At 38.1% G+C, this 17,093-nt stretch overlaps 1 protein-coding gene across 1 annotated transcript; it reads left to right on the top strand.

Moving 5' to 3' along the window:
* The first annotated feature begins 697 nt into the window (after positions 1–697).
* LOC115259620 (DNA-dependent metalloprotease dvc-1) lies at positions 698–3,169 on the top strand. The gene is made up of 3 exons (XM_062848841.1): positions 698–823; positions 887–1,315; positions 1,495–3,169. Exons 2-3 carry the CDS (start codon positions 917–919, stop codon positions 3,079–3,081), a joined length of 1,986 nt encoding a protein of 661 aa, XP_062704825.1. The 5' UTR covers positions 698–823; positions 887–916; the 3' UTR covers positions 3,082–3,169.
* Positions 3,170–17,093: the final 13,924 nt, after the last annotated feature.

Genomic DNA, 17,093 nt, shown 5'->3' with positions numbered 1-17,093 from the left:
ATCGTTCTCCTGACGAGACCTTCCTGAGAGATCTTCTGAAAAAAAAATGTGTGTTGAAACTCCTAGAGGCATCCCTGAATCTCTGAAGGAACTACTGGAGACATCTTTGAAGAAACTCCTGAAGGAATCTCTTAAGGAACTTCTGAAAAATTCTTTGATTGCAATTTTAGAGAAATCTTCGAAAGAGTTATAGTATTTTATCTCAACTTAATGTAAACAAAATTTTGTTCGCGCCCCGTGTTCACCGGCGTGAAAAATGAAAATCGGCGGCGTGACAAACATCGGCGTATGGCGCGCCGCCGATATCGGCGTCGGTGTCGGCGTGGGGCAAAAACTGTCGGCGGCGGCGGCGTGGCGCGGCGGCGCACAGGTCTATGTGGGGAAACTTCGGGTTTGCGACGACAATACTAAAATTTTTGCAATTGGATGAAAGAAATATTCAAGGTTAATGACAAATCCTTTTCTAACCGGAATATCCGCATTTATCCGTTTCTAGCCGTCAATAACCACGTCTAACTGCTGCTCACTTAGCAGCTCGCTTAGCAGCGGTTAGCAACGGTTAGAAACGGATAATAATGCGGATTTTTTGGTTAGAAAAAGATATGTCATTCCCCTTGGAAATATTCCATCGATGGAGTTGCTCTCAATGCCCAGTCGAACTAGTCGCGAGTCGGACTAAACAACACGATCCCTCGGAACGAATTCGAATGTCAAAAATCGTCATCAAAATCATCAACCTGCAACCACCGCTGCAGTCATCAACCAAAACAAAACATTCTTCGCACCGTTTTGGTTGGAAATCCGTTTGCAAATCGGTTTGGAAGTAAGATTTTATTAGATTTAAATTAAGATTTGAGTTGATTCGTTCATTTACCAACTTTTTCAGACCGCTCCAGACGATGCACACAGCGCCGGCATGGCTTCAGACTACCTAAACAGCACCCAGAACCTGGTCCACCCGGACTGGGAGGTGGTGGACCCAACGCCGGACATTCACGTTCTGTTTCCGATATTCGACCGGAAGTTCTTCCAGGGTAAGTTGTCCTGTGTGGAGCTGGAGTGGAGCAAAAGGATGTACAGCTGCGCGGGAATTTGTTACCAGCGGGTGAATCGGCTCGGCCGCAGTTGTATCATACGGTTGAGCGAACCGCTGCTGAAGCTGAGGGCCCGGAAGGATCTTGTGGAAACGTTGCTGCACGAGATGATCCATGCGTACTGTTTTGTGCTGGGGATTCGCGAAGGGAACGGAGGACATGGACCGAATTTCAAGAAGATTATGCACGGGATCAATAGGATCGCCGGGACGAATATAACGGTGAGTCGAATTTAATTCTAATTGAAATGTTTCAGATTATCCTGAATCAAATGATAGCCGACATGCTGACGAAGCCCTTGACATGCGTGAAGTTGTCCAGATTCAGAGGCTAAAGTTTATCCCTCGAAGAGGAGCGCTGGAAGCAAGGCTATAATTTATTTTTATTTTTACAACCGTAGGTCTACCACACCTTCCACGATGAGGTCAACCTCTACAAGACGCACTGGTGGAAATGCAACGGGCCGTGCCGAAACCGTGGACCGTTCTACGGAATGGTGAAACGAACGGCCAACCGGAAGCCGGGCCCTTCGGACCAGTGGTTTGCCGAACATCAGCGTAGCTGCGGCGGAGAGTTCATCAAGATCCGGGAACCGGAACCGAAACGAAAGAAAGCCAGCAATAAGGAAAATGAGCCGCGTCCATTGGGATCGCAGTCGACGACGGCGGCGGCTGGAAAGAAGTCGAAGACGAAAACGAGTCCCGCCAAAGTTCCGGAGGGGAATAGGATTTCGAATTATTTCAATAATACTGGGGGAAAGGGTACAACGACTCCGCAAAATATGAATGGATTCAAGAAGCCTTACACGGCGACGGCACCGAACATGGGAGGCAGGACGGTTGTGATACGGAAACCGCCTGCTACGACTACCAATAAACCTACGACAGAGCAAGTCGCTGCTCCGGTTCCAGTGAAAAAACCCGCTCCAGTCGTTCCGCCAGGAAGCAACCTCAAGAACGTCAAACAGTTCAAAGATCTCAACGACGAGGGTTCGCCCAGTCCAAAGATGAAAGCTTCACCACCGCCTCTGTTCACCGGAAGTGGTCAAACATTGGGTGGACCTTCGTCTGGTCCTGGAAGAGCCGGTCAACCGGGTAGTTCCCGAAATAGCCGTCTGTTGGATCAGTTCCCGCCTCAGGAAAAGAAACCTAGAGTATCCGAAACGCCTGAACCGGCTGTGGATCTTTCAGACGATACCGATGACCACATATTCGAGGAGATCGACCTCGACCGGATCAAGCGGGAACGTCAGGAGTCGATCCGAAAGGAAATCATGGAATCCTTCGCCGACGATGACTTGGAAGAGATCGTTCTCATCGATGACGAGTACGATGACAATGCCGTTGATATGGGTTGCTTAGATGATTCCCTCACGGACACATCGGTCATTGACGAACTTTTTAACGAGCAGGATGCCTTGATTGAGGAGTTCAATACGAACAACTTCAAGCACAAACCCACCAGCGAAGAGGACGAAATCGTATCCTGCCCTATGTGTCTCAAAAAGATCAAACGCTCGCAAGTGGCGCCCCATCTGGAACGGTGCTACTCGATCATACTCGGGGAGGAAGATGCTCAGGAAATCGACCGGCAAGAACCAGCGGCCTTCGATCCGAACCAACCGTCAACGTCGAAAGCCGGAACAACGGCCAAGTCAAAACCGAAAGACAAAACCGTTGACAAGTCGAAAGTTCCGTCCCAGAAGGACCTGGAACGAGAAGAGAACCGGAAGTTGCTGCTCGAGTGTGGCTATAGCGAGGAGGACATTGCCAAGGCACTGGTCACCATGGAACAAGAGGAGAGTGAACCATCGGGAAGACTGACGGCGACCGAGTCTAGCGATTCAACACGGATGTTGCAGGATGGCGATGAGATTGATCTAACCGGAGCCGATGCCATTGGGGAGGACTGCGAGTGCCCGGTTTGCGGGCGGAATGTTCCATTCGAGCGGATCAATCAACACTTGGATGGTTGTTTGGGAGCGTGACGAATAATTGTACGTTTACTTATTTTTGGAAGTTATTTTTTAATCGTCGTACTGTTGATAAATTTATTACAAAAATCGTTATAAAATATGTAAATGAGACCTGAATGTGTTGGATGACATCCCGATAACATCCAAGTCTCCTAACAACCGATGATCAAGGATGGGAACACTTACTTGCTGTTTTCTCAGCTCAGATACTTGCAATCAAGGAACGATGTATGGATGACTTTTTGCTTGTGGTTTTGTCTTCAAGTTTGCCGAATATAGTAGGGGTCGCACACGCATTCCAAAATAGTGAGGAATTCACTACTTTAGGCTTGAGATTAACTCTACCAAGACAAAATACATGATAGCGGGTAGAGGCAGAGGTAGGCCTAGTGGTTTTATTTATTTTATTTATTGTTTATTTTAACTTGAAATTTAGAAAGAGGGAAAAACCCCTTTGAGTGATTTCGGCATTTCAAAAACGAAATCTTTTTCAAAGAGGCACAAAACCTCTTTTTCTTTTCAAATAACATTACAAAAATAACTTAAAACTAAAGGCTCACACGGCAATGAACCATAACGGAGCCGCTATCTTGAAAGAGGACAGCATGCCAAATCGTAAAACGAGCCTCCGGAAATCCAGAAATCCTAATGGGGGAGGGGGAGGGGTCAGGGGGTCATCAGAAACGAATCTTCAAGGCTGAAAATAAAGAATACCAAAAAAAGGGGAACAGTATCAAACAAAATAGGCAATCTCATTTAGAAATTTGAACAAAAGTTTCAATATATGTTCATTTTTTAAGCCCAAAACATCCCGTATAGATACAGGAATTGAAAAACCTGCTGCAATTAGGCTATCAAATAATATCTTCCTCGGTGCAATAAACCGAGAACAATTAATTAGGGTGGGGCGGGGCAAGATGGGTCGCGGGGCAAGATGGGTCAGTGCCATTTTCGGGCGCATTACTCATGTTTTGATTATGTTAATAATTTTGTTAGATGACCAGCGTAAATATACAAAAGCTTGGGGCATTGATTGAAAAATTATTCACTCTCATTTGAAATGAAAAATAAAATGGTTTTTAGCCATTTTTCTTATGCGATACATTCCATATAATCTCCATATAAACGGCCGCGGGGCAAGATGGGTCACCTTCAATTTAGAACGTATTTTTGGAGCATTCAAAAGTTATTTATTTTTTGTTACAAGACTATCTCATAAATGACTTCAATCAAGCGGAATGAACGCTCAAAATTATAACATAAAATTATGATAATTTTTTAGTGAAAACATCGATTTTCAAGTCGTTTTAGGACCACTCATATCGTAAAGTTTTTTATATTCCAAATAAATTTATAAAATGTTTACTAGTAGCTTTTGTTTACTCAGTATGGATATGGAACATATATGATTGCGGAAAAAATCTTATATTTTGACGTTTTTCGTTGAGAAAATGTGAATCACTTAAAAGGTGACCCATCTTGCCCCGCCCTTTTTTCACGGCCCAATATCGATCACTTTTTAAAACTGCTTGTTTAACATCATATTTTGTATTTAATGAACTTTTTATCGACTTTTAGCATAGCTAACTAGTGTATTAAAGAGTAGCGGACGAATACAAACCAATACGATTTGTATTTACAAAGTTATGGTGATCCATCCTTAGGTGACCCATCTTGCCCCGCCCCACCCTATAATGTGATCAATGTCTTCATACGATAAGCCACATTCGCATAAGTTTGAATCTACAATGTTGATACGATACAAATGACTATTACAAATATAATGATTGGATATCAATCTCGAAAAAGCACAAATGAAATTTCTACTCCCAGATACATTTTTAAACCAAGGAAAATGATTCACCTTGGGACATATTGAATGACACCATCGCCCTTTATCACTAGAATTCCAATTGATTTGCCAAGCATTTAGAGAATAATTTCTCAGATTGGGAAAATATTCAGAAGGAAATATATCACGATGATAAATTTGTCCACGCATAACCCCAAATTTTGCCAATAAATCCGTCTGTTCATTGCCATAAATATTACAATGAGCAGGAACCCAAACAAATTTAATAACATATCCTTCATAATGCAAATCAAACAATATTTTTTTCAACATCAACAAGATATGATGTGATTTGAAATTGAATTTGATAGTATTCAAAGCACTCAGACAACTGAAACATTAGGATGAGCTAGCTTAAGGAAGTGTTCAACATTTGGGTTACAGACTTCTCATACAAATGTTCTATTTTCTCTTAGAAAATGGAATTTAAGGGAATACAAATTCAATGGGCAGTATAAGGGATAAGTAGATCTAGACGTTCACTGGATATTTTTCAACTTAAGTGGAATTATGCACGGAAAAACAAATGAAAACCAAAATTCCGGTACTAACCGTTCAACAATTGGCGAATTACCCTATTATATAAAAATTGGGCGGACAATCTTTGATCATGTTACAAGTAAAATACAAAGCAATGAGTTCTGCTATGAAAACAGAACACGGAGATTGTAATTTATAAAAATGAGCTGAAAATAAGTTATATATCCCAAAACCTGCGGTGCCATCAATTAGAGAGCCATCTGTAAAATACATTTGTGTAGGGTTGAATCTATCAAATTTACGTTTAAATAGTAAATTTGCAAATTTCGAATGTTCAAGCTTTGGTATTTGTCGCAATTCATAAAATAAGGACAAGTCAATTAATGGTTCATATGTATGTATGTTTAATTTAAAATCATAAAACCCATTCGAATGCACATGTAAAAGATCTTGATTTGAACAATGAATAAAGGAATCCAATATTCTATTAGTAGGATTAATTTGGTATAACGACTCCAAAGTGCTTATGATTTGATGATTATTTGCAAAACAATTTATCAAAAATTTGCAATTTAGCTCCTGAAAACGAATTTTCAGTGGGATAATACCAGAAAGAACTTCAACAGATTGAGTATGAGTGGAATTCATTAGTTTTAAACAAATTCTCAAACAACGGTATTGTATTTTTTCAAGTTTGGAAAAATGAGTTTGCGCAGTACTTCCAAAAGTAAAGCAACCATATTCCATTACTGAACGAATAGTGGTTTTATATAGTGATATCAAATCAGAAGGATTTGCACCCCACCATGTACCAGTAATTGTACGAAGAAAATTAATTCTTCTTGAACACACTTTTTGTATGTATATAATATGAGTGTTCCAATTTAATTTAGAATCAAACCAAATACCAAGATATTTATACTCATCAATTTGTTCTATTTCAAGTCCATTGAGAAATAAATTAATGCTTATGGGCGAATGTTTTCTAGAAAATAAAATAAATTTTGTTTTTTGAACTGAAAATGTAAATCCATTTTCATGAGCCCACATATCCAAATTATCCAAGGCACATTGCATAAAATGTTCAATAACATCTCTACTTTTTCCACGTATGGAAAGAACATTATCATCGGCGAATTGAAGCAAATAACAACCATTAGGAATAATGGATGCCATGTCACTAGTGAATAGATTGTATAAAAATGGACTCAAACATGATCCCTGTGGAAGGCCAAAGTAACTATAACGTATAATTTTGGGAGAATTATTATGGAAAAAATGCATAATTTTGAATGAGAATAAATTATACAAAAAATTTGAAATTATGTTTAGAATTTTCAAATTATTCATTTTACTGAACAACAAATCGATTAGAACAGAATCATAAGCTCCAGAGACATCCAGAAAAGTAGAAACTACATCTTGTTTTTGGTTAAATGCAAGTTGAACTTGCGTAGCTAAAAGTGAAACGCAGTCACGCGTACCACGACCCCGTCTAAATCCAAATTGAGAAGGAGAAAAAATGTTGTTTTCTTCAGCCCAAAATTCAAGGCGATTTAAGATCATTCGCTCCATTAGTTTGCGTAAACACGATAACAAACTAATAGGTCTTCTACTGTCAGCTGATGAAGGATCTCTACCAGGTTTAAGAATACTTATTACTTTGATGAAGCGCCATTCGCGAGGAATAATATTTTGAAGTAAGAAGCTGTTATAAATCGAAAGTAAATGAAGTTTTCCTTCATCAGGCAACATTTTTAAAACAATAAATTTAATGTTATCAATACCTGGAGCTGTATTTTTGGTAATAGATAAAGCCAAATTAAACTCAGCCAAAGAGAATGGATTACAAAGCTCAGGGAAATAATTAAATGATTTTGTTTTATAATTTTTGGAAGGAGCAACAAAGTCGGGACATATTATTGAAGCAAAATTTTCAATCCATTCTTCTGAATATTCTAGAACAGTAGGAACACTAGAATTATAATTTCTTAAATTTCGTGCTACAGACCACAAAGTGGACAATGAAGTATCACTGTCCAGATTTTCTACAAAATTTTTCCAATAATTTCTCTTTTTGAATTTAGTAAGCCTGGTAAACTGAGCTTCAGCTTTACGATACAGTAAGTAACTATCTCTGGAGCCTGATCTACGAAAATGTTTAAAAGCGTTGGATTTATTTTTCAATGCATTGGAACACTCATTATCCCACCAAAAAGAAGGATGCTGTCTTCTAAGAGTACTCGAAACTTTTTTTTTAGTTTGAGATTTACGCAAACAATCAATTAATAATTTTGAAAAATTATTATAACTGTCTATTGGTGAATCCGAATCCACACTGTTAACAACATAAATAGATATTAAATCAGAAAACTTTGTACAGTTTACAATTTTGCACAAATCATAAACACATGTTTCGTTGATAAGCTTATTTCGAATGGGAATGTGCATTCGAATCAAAATAGGTAAATGATCACTACCATTTGGATCATTGATAGCACAAGTTTACAAAATAAAACAAAAGTCGTGAACTTCTGTCAACGACCAAAATTTTTGAAGCACAATTTAGTGCTGATTTCGAAACCGACCTTCAAAAATTTTTAAGTAGAACAGTTTTTGAGTTTTAGCTCAATATCGAGTTTTGAAACTTTTCAAAATATGTAATTTACTAAAATTCAAATATAATGGGTTTTGTTCAACCAATTTTAAATCTTTTTCCATAAATTAAAAGCTGAATACAATACCATTCGATCATCTGAATACAGGTTTTGCGTCAGATTGATGAAATTCAACATATTGACGAGTTTTAGGGACGATCTTCTTAAATTTTAGCAAAATTTCCAAAATTTTTTGAAGAAATGTATTTTTTTTCAATAAGAAAAAACTAACTTAAAAATTCTTTCTCGACGTTTATTTGACATATCATATGTAGGCGAGTTACAGTAAAAATTTCAGCTCAATCGGAGCATTGATTACGGAGAATGAGATGTGTGAAGTGAGTGACGTTGCTTAAAAATAGAACAAAAATCGATTTCAAATCATCAACCTTGTATGGAAAGTCGAAAAAAATTCCGCTCTACAGTAATTTTTTTCCTTCGCGTTTTCGAACTCAGGGCATGATTCTACACCAAAAATGATCATCAGCTTACCGAGTTCAAAAATGCTGTAAACTAGTGTAGTTGACCAAGAAGATTGCAAAGTCAAATTATTCGAGCAAAGTGATAAATCAATGCACGAATGATTACTAGGAGGCACAGCAACCCTAGTAAATGAACCATCATTGAGAATATTTAAGTTGAATTCATCAATCAAATCCATAATTAATGAACCTCTTCCATCAATTTTGTCACTACCCCAAGCAAAGTTATGGGCATTGAAATCACCTAATATATAAAATGGAGTAGGAATTTGTTGCAATATATCTCTAATTTGATCCAAAGAAAAACTAACACTTGGAGGGATATATGAACAAACAATAGAAAAATTATATTTTCCTTTTTTTATCGAAACAGCAATAAATTCAATCTGTGATTGAACTTGCAATGTTAAATCCAAGTATTTAAATTCAATATCATTCCGAATCCCAATCAAAACCCCTCCAAATGCAATTTCCCTGTCTTTACGAATTATATTGTAATTAGGAATACGAAAAAATTTAGAAGGCACTAACCATGTTTCATTTAAACAAAATATGTCTACATCATAATTTGCCAACAATGCTTTTAATCTATCAATTTTTGGAATAACACTACGGCAATTCCATTGTAGAATATTAAGCTCGTCTCTGTTATTTTTGGAAGCCATTACGATGAGAAAAAGGAAGAAATAAGGGGTCCAAATGTATTCAGTTTTTCCAAAAGAGAAGCCAAAAAGGGTAAAATCAATTTGATAATTTTTTTCCAAAATTCACTCATTCCCAAAAAGTCGACTAACTCCTCCAAAATTCCCAAAATAGAATTATTAGTGTTTTCATTAGAAGTACTGTTCGAAGTTTGATCATTATTGTTTGGAATTTGATCAGATTCAATTTTTCTAAAACCTGGAATATTTTTAGTAGAAACAGAAGTACTAAGAGGAGGAAAATTTACATCAAAAGAAGTAGATGGTTGAGGTTCAGAATAATTATGTTGATTACTAGATGATTTATTCAATGTTTTTTTCCTTTTAATAGGAGGTTTATAAACGAAATTGTTTGAATTAACAGATGATCCAACCTCATCATCTGGTAAAATTTCAAATGAATTGGGAGTAGAAATGTCATTCGATTTTGTTATTTCAGCATACGAAATATGATTTTTGTTCCTAATTTTTTGATTGAATTTTGTTTGTTTTTCAATATAAACAACACATTCTTTTAAAGAATTGTGTTTTTGTTTACAATAAATGCATTTATCCGACTGTTTGTCACAATCAGATGTGGAATGCGCTTCCCCACATTTTGAACATTTTTGTTTGTTTGAACAAAAATTGGAAGTGTGTCCAAAAAGAAGACATCGATCACAGTGCATGAGCTTTGGATAATAAAGTCTCACGCTAAAAATTACTTCATTTATTTTTACATAGTCCGGAAGTACAGATCCAGAAAATGTTATTTTAATACAATCCGAATGTTCATATTTTGAACTATGTCCGTCAAAAGTTAATTTTGACAAACGAACACAATCCAAAACTCCAACTGGAGAGATGGATTGGTTCTTAAAAAAGCCTGAGCCATGATTAATTACATCCTCACAATCCAAAAATTCATCATATATAATTCCATTTATTTCGCATGCATCACATGGCGCGTACACACGATAGGAATTGGCAAAAAGTTTGGACTCTAGAAGAGCATTGGCTTCATCTCGAGATCCAAAAACCACACGTAATTTGTCCAAAGCAATTTTTTTGATTTCCTTGACGGATTTGTATTTTTTATAAACCTCAGAGGAAATGAGTAAAACGTTAATGGGTCTTTCCTTTTTACGGAAGTAGACAACAAAAGGACCCTTAAAATTGGATGGGTAAACTTTCACACGAAAGGGTTTCACCAACGAAGAGGTTTCGGCTAATATTATGTTTTCTTTTGACCCCCCCTCACTATCATCAGTTTCCATAATGAAATCTTAACAAGCACTCAATTAAACAGAATTGTTGTGAAATAAAACTATAAGCTACAGCAAAGATGAAAAAACTAAAAAAATAAAAAGTATACTTATGGTTTTGGGTAACACTCCAAAGTAAACTGTCGACTAAAACTTCAACTTGCAACGAAATTCACGGTACAAATCCACCCAAATGCAATCCGCACAAATCTGCCCAAACGCAATCCTCACAAAGTATGCTTGAAAGCTGCTACTCCTCTCCTGCACAATAGTCCAAACTTGAAAATTGTTTCAATCGTCTTTGATTTCAATCCTCGAAAACCTGTAATAGGAAAAAAAATATTTAAAGCGCAGGAAAATCTGTCAAGTAGAAAAAAGACCGTCTAGCCTGGTCAAGGCCTACTTACCGAGTATAACCTAGTGGTTTTAGTGCTGAGGTAGTGATTAATGGGGATATGTTTGAAGTTGTTGAAAAATTTGTTTATCACTATTGTGAATGTGACAATAACGTTTCCCGTGAAGGGAAAAGGCGTATTGCAGCTGTGAATAGGGCCTTTTACGGATTGCATAACCAGCGGGTCCTGTAACTTGCAAACGCCAACCAATTTCGCTCTATATAAGACGCTTTTTCTTCCAGTTGCCTTTACGGTCATGAGGTGTGGACGTTAACCCTTTATAAGGCAGTGGCAACCCTATGAGGCAATTATTTTTCCGGCTATTTATAAAGTTTAAAATTACTCCTCTAAAACTGATAAACATTTACATTTATTTTTGTTATCAATATAAATTACCGGAAATCCCGAAAAAATGCTTCAACTGAATACTGAATTCTAGAGGAATTCCAGCCAAAAATATGCGAATTGAAGACACAAAAAGCTCCTGCTGAATTTGTTTTTTTTTCTGTCTAAAGTTTTGTATTCATTTGAAGAATTTTCCAACAGAGTTCTTGGAAGAATCAAAAGATTTTTTTATACTTAGACATCTTATGACTTACTTAAAACGTCGAACAACAAAACTGTTGAAATATCTTTCTTACGATGAGAGATTTATTCTCTAAAATATGAAGGATGGATCCATGGCGAATTCTTGAAAAAACATCGATTTCTTGAGAAAATTGTAGAACAGATTAATGGAGAAATAAATAACTGAAGATTTTCAGGAAATTTAATAGTTTAGAAAAACACTTCGAGTTCAGTTCCGCAGCATATGTTTTTATTAACGCTTGAAACCTGACTGACTATCGCTTTGCTCAGCAGAAGTAGGAATCATCCATAGTATCTAAATACCAAGGTAAGAGATTCCCGCTAATATTCACGGATTAGTGAGAAAAGGAAAAAAGCTAAAAATAGTTCAACATTGAGTTTAAATAAGGGCGAAAGTAACATGAGAGAGTTCTCTTCATCGACTTTCTCTTCCGCAAATTAAAGTGACAAGATGCAAATTCAATCGAACTTTTTTACACTTAGGCGCTAGATTGCATCGCAACCTAGCGATTTATGACCAAAAAGTGCAACCATACTTGCATCTTGTCACTTTAATTTGAAGAAGAGAGAGTCGATGAAGAGAACTCTCTCATGTTACTTTCGCCCTTATTTAAACTCAATCTAGAGTTGATGATTAACCTGGGCTTGTTAGGGGAATATTTTTAAAAAAAGTGGCGCTAAACTGCACGAGCAGATTAGGCCTAACTACCGTCGGGGCAGTGATATTGAAGAACTTTGACTGCCCGGGTTCGAGTCTAAAAACTAACTAACTTGATTTATTCTTCCTTTCTTTTTACAAAGCTTCTGTATTTACTTTATCTTCATTTTGGTGCCGTGGGCACCGAGTAGTTTTCTGCTGAATCGCTCTGAGGTTTCGGGTGTCCGCCGCTCAGAGGATGTGCTGCTCTTCGTTGGTGCTGGGTGCACCAAATCGTCCGTTGTATTCTGAGGTGTCGGGTGACATCCACTCAGACGTTTCTTCAATGGTGCTAGTCGCACCTAATCTGCTGACTCAAACTTCCAAGTTTCTTCTCTTCGTAACTGCTTCCAGAGCCTTGAGTCGGCTCGCGTTGCGCCGCCACTTCCAGATGACGACGACGATGATGATGACTACCAGAAATGCGCCGTCCATGGAGTATGACACGACGTCATGCGCGGTGATTGAATTTGAGATAGTTTCGCTATCTCCGAATGGCCACATGTTGATTCTGCTTCTGCTGGTTGTTGATGTGAACTGTATTCCACAATTCACGATGTGTTGATTTATATTGACCGGGTGGACCTTCTAGTGGCACATTTTCTGCTGATAGAGCGTCTGCTCGGCTCTTTAGGTGCGCATTTGTTGATGGTGCATGTTCGCTGAGAACCTTATTGCTTTTAGGTTCCCACTGACGCTTGCTTTTTAATTTGAATGATTTTAGCTATCTCCAATAGTTATGAAGTTTGCGCTGATTTCCCGCATAGGGAAATACAGTTTGTCTTAGACTCCAAACAGTAAAACTCTTCTAACTGCTGAGGTTACATTACCCCAAATTGTTGTGTTTCAATTAAACAATATGTAACAAAGCTGTTTGGCATGTTAAAAACAGCATGAACAACGTAAAGCAAACTGTAGCATTATATTATAGTGTTTGAATAATGTTGAATAATGTGAAAATGAAAAATTGTGATGGACAGTTCAAAAATACCGCAACAATATACCAAACGGTTTGTTTGGTTATTTGGATTTCACACTTACAAACGCATATTTTACTATAGATAATAATTATTTAACAGTTTGACATACAGTTGCACGCATAAGTGTTCGTTTGCCGTGAAATAAAGGACGGACCGACCAAATCGACAAAATCAAGTGTCATTTTGTGCAACTTGGTGGAATTTTGATTTTTTGTACGTTTTCCATAAGAAGTCCGGATACTGAGCCCGTTTGGTCGCATAATAGCGTTTGTTGCCGCATTTTTACCACACCGATGGCTCCAGGAATAGAAACGCACCGAAAAGGTCGTATTCTAGTGAGCAAGAGGATGGTGTAGCAGTTCAGTTCGTGAGCTGCTGTGCAGAAGGAAACCGATACGCCCACGAATTCCTTTGGAAAACACTCGCAGGAAGGTTCCGAGCCGGAGTGTTGCTTCCTAGGTTGCTTCAGCCGCGGTTCAAATTCAATTCCAGCAGGAGTTTCAGGAGATGATGAAGGCCAGCAAGGAGCCCATCATTCTGGACTTTTTCCAACGTAAGTATTAGGAGTTGGCAGATGGCCGTTTCTGTCAATAATTTGCTGTTTCTTTGTACTAGGTGGTGCGGTCCGTCCCGGATGTTATCTGAGCCGAAAGGATACGTTATGGTGACGAAGGAGAACATCGACGAGCACACCGACCTGGCGCTGGACAACTATGTGGCCTTGGTTTCGGTATTGCTGGCGGTCCGTAATGGGAACGCGGTGCGCGGAGCAGCACCTGACAAGGCCGCAGAATACCAACAAGTGGTATAGAATGTGGAGAATGAGAAGTAGCTGGTCCCTGTGAGAACCCGTTTTTTAATAAATGGTTTTACAACACTTCTTATTTGCTGGTTGAACCTTTTGTTTTTATTAAGCATTGCATTCACTACTGGATTGCGCAGTAAGTCATCTTAAGTACGGAAATGCTAATAAAAATGCAGGATTGTATCAATTCGACGACTTCGATGCACTTCTTCCATTTAGGAAGAATAATTGCGGTGAAGACACCGGAATGAGTTGATGTAATCGTGCAATTCTAATTGCGTTTCCACACTTTTGAAACTTCTGCGATAATTCAGTAGTGGATTTAATGCGCAACTACTTATTTATCACCTCAATAATAGTACAGAAGTATCAGAACCGTACGACATATTGTTATTACAACTGTATGAGACTGTAAAGCAATAATAACGCATACATTACTTTTTCATTTCCATTTTATAGGTCAACTGTTTTAGAAGTGTTTGCTTTACAGTAAGCTGAGCAAAAAAGGGATAGTATATTGACCTTCTGGCAAACTGTAAACGAAAAATTTTGTTCGAGAAAATCGGCGATTTTTTATTGTAACATAACTTAACCGCCTATTCCCCATACTGTTATTTGCCCGATAACCATCTATCAAACTGTTGAAAACGTTTATGGTACTGTTGATTTATTGTTACTTTGGATGTTATACGATACTATTGAGATACTGTAATAAATAGTTGATAACAGTATGGCAAACAGTACTGGTATGGTTCACGGCTATGCGGGGATTTTCAAATGGCGATATTTTCTGTTTTATTGCATGGAGGTCACATTTAATCCAGTCAGATGCAATTAAATAATTGCTTCTAAGATGGGAGTGCTTAATTTCTTAAGAAAGTTTACTAAATAGTGATGTGCCCATACAACCCGCATAGCCGTGAACCATACCAGTACTGTTTGCCATACTGTTATCAACTATTTATTACAGTATCTCAATAGTATCGTATAACATCCAAAGTAACAATAAATCAACAGTACCATAAACGTTTTCAACAGTTTGATAGATGGTTATCGGGCAAATAACAGTATGGGGAATAGGCGGTTAAGTTATGTTACAATAAAAAATCGCCGATTTTCTCGAACAAAATTTTTCGTTTACAGTTTGCCAGAAGGTCAATATACTATCCCTTTTTTGCTCAGCTTACTGTAAAGCAAACACTTCTAAAACAGTTGACCTATAAAATGGAAATGAAAAAGTAATGTATGCGTTATTATTGCTTTACAGTCTCATACAGTTGTAATAACAATATGTCGTACGGTTCTGATACTTCTGTACTATTATTGAGGTGATAAATAAGTAGTTGCGCATTAAATCCACTACTGAATTATCGCAGAAGTTTCAAAAGTGTGGAAACGCAATTAGAATTGCACGATTACATCAACTCATTCCGGTGTCTTCACCGCAATTATTCTTCCTAAATGGAAGAAGTGCATCGAAGTCGTCGAATTGATACAATCCTGCATTTTTATTAGCATTTCCGTACTTAAGATGACTTACTGCGCAATCCAGTAGTGAATGCAATGCTTAATAAAAACAAAAGGTTCAACCAGCAAATAAGAAGTGTTGTAAAACCATTTATTAAAAAACGGGTTCTCACAGGGACCAGCTACTTCTCATTCTCCACATTCTATACCACTTGTTGGTATTCTGCGGCCTTGTCAGGTGCTGCTCCGCGCACCGCGTTCCCATTACGGACCGCCAGCAATACCGAAACCAAGGCCACATAGTTGTCCAGCGCCAGGTCGGTGTGCTCGTCGATGTTCTCCTTCGTCACCATAACGTATCCTTTCGGCTCAGATAACATCCGGGACGGACCGCACCACCTAGTACAAAGAAACAGCAAATTATTGACAGAAACGGCCATCTGCCAACTCCTAATACTTACGTTGGAAAAAGTCCAGAATGATGGGCTCCTTGCTGGCCTTCATCATCTCCTGAAACTCCTGCTGGAATTGAATTTGAACCGCGGCTGAAGCAACCTAGGAAGCAACACTCCGGCTCGGAACCTTCCTGCGAGTGTTTTCCAAAGGAATTCGTGGGCGTATCGGTTTCCTTCTGCACAGCAGCTCACGAACTGAACTGCTACACCATCCTCTTGCTCACTAGAATACGACCTTTTCGGTGCGTTTCTATTCCTGGAGCCATCGGTGTGGTAAAAATGCGGCAACAAACGCTATTATGCGACCAAACGGGCTCAGTATCCGGACTTCTTATGGAAAACGTACAAAAAATCAAAATTCCACCAAGTTGCACAAAATGACACTTGATTTTGTCGATTTGGTCGGTCCGTCCTTTATTTCACGGCAAACGAACACTTATGCGTGCAACTGTATGTCAAACTGTTAAATAATTATTATCTATAGTAAAATATGCGTTTGTAAGTGTGAAATCCAAATATCCAAACAAACCGTTTGGCATATTGTTGCGGTATTTTTGAACTGTTCATCACAATTTTTCATTTTCACATTATTCAACATTATTCAAACACTATAATATAATGCTACAGTTTGCTTTACGTTGTTCATGCAGTTTTTAACATGCCAAACAGCTTTGTTACATATTGTTTAATTGAAACACAACAATTTGGGGTAATGTAACCTCAGCAGTTAGAAGAGTTTTACTGTTTGGAGTCTAAGACAAACTGTATTTCCCTATGCGGGTCGGTAACATTTTTTTTTAATTGGTTCTAAACATTGATTGATGTAATGGTGGACAGTGTAGTTTGTTTCTGCCGTGCAGCTTCAAAATTAATTAATTTACGTGTGAAATAGTGCAAGTGCCGCGGGAAATAGTGTTTTACCGTGTGCCAATTGGATAATTACGACGACGACACCAGGTCACAGACAAACAGACATATTACTTAGAAGAAAATAGCTTCAAAAACATCGTTTTGCATCTCACTAGCACCCTCTATAATGCTCAGTCCGAAGCATTCATTTGCAGGTGTTGTTTCCCTCGACTCGATGTAATAATTTTGCAGGTGACGACTCCCCCGTGGCGTCATCCATTCAAAAAACATGAATGAAGGTTCATGACTGAGTCATTTTATGTAAACATTGATCGGCGTTGCGTTCATTTCTCTTCAAAATTGAGAGGTGAT

This window comes from Aedes albopictus, chromosome 1, assembly GCF_035046485.1.
Source record: "Aedes albopictus strain Foshan chromosome 1, AalbF5, whole genome shotgun sequence".
NCBI lineage: Eukaryota > Metazoa > Arthropoda > Insecta > Diptera > Culicidae > Aedes > Aedes albopictus.
Note: the sequence above shows the minus strand (reverse complement) of the source record. Positions and strands in the feature narration are given on the sequence as shown.

What these genes read in the sequence shown, in the direction of transcription:
- LOC115259620 (XM_062848841.1), top strand. Translation starts at nt 917, where the DNA reads ATGGCTTCAGACTACCTAAACAGCACCCAGAACCTGGTCCACCCGGAC. An exon ending in TCGCCGGGACGAATATAACG is followed by an intron (nt 1,316 to 1,494) that starts GTGAGTCGAATT and finishes TTACAACCGTAG; the next exon opens with GTCTACCACACCTTCCACGA.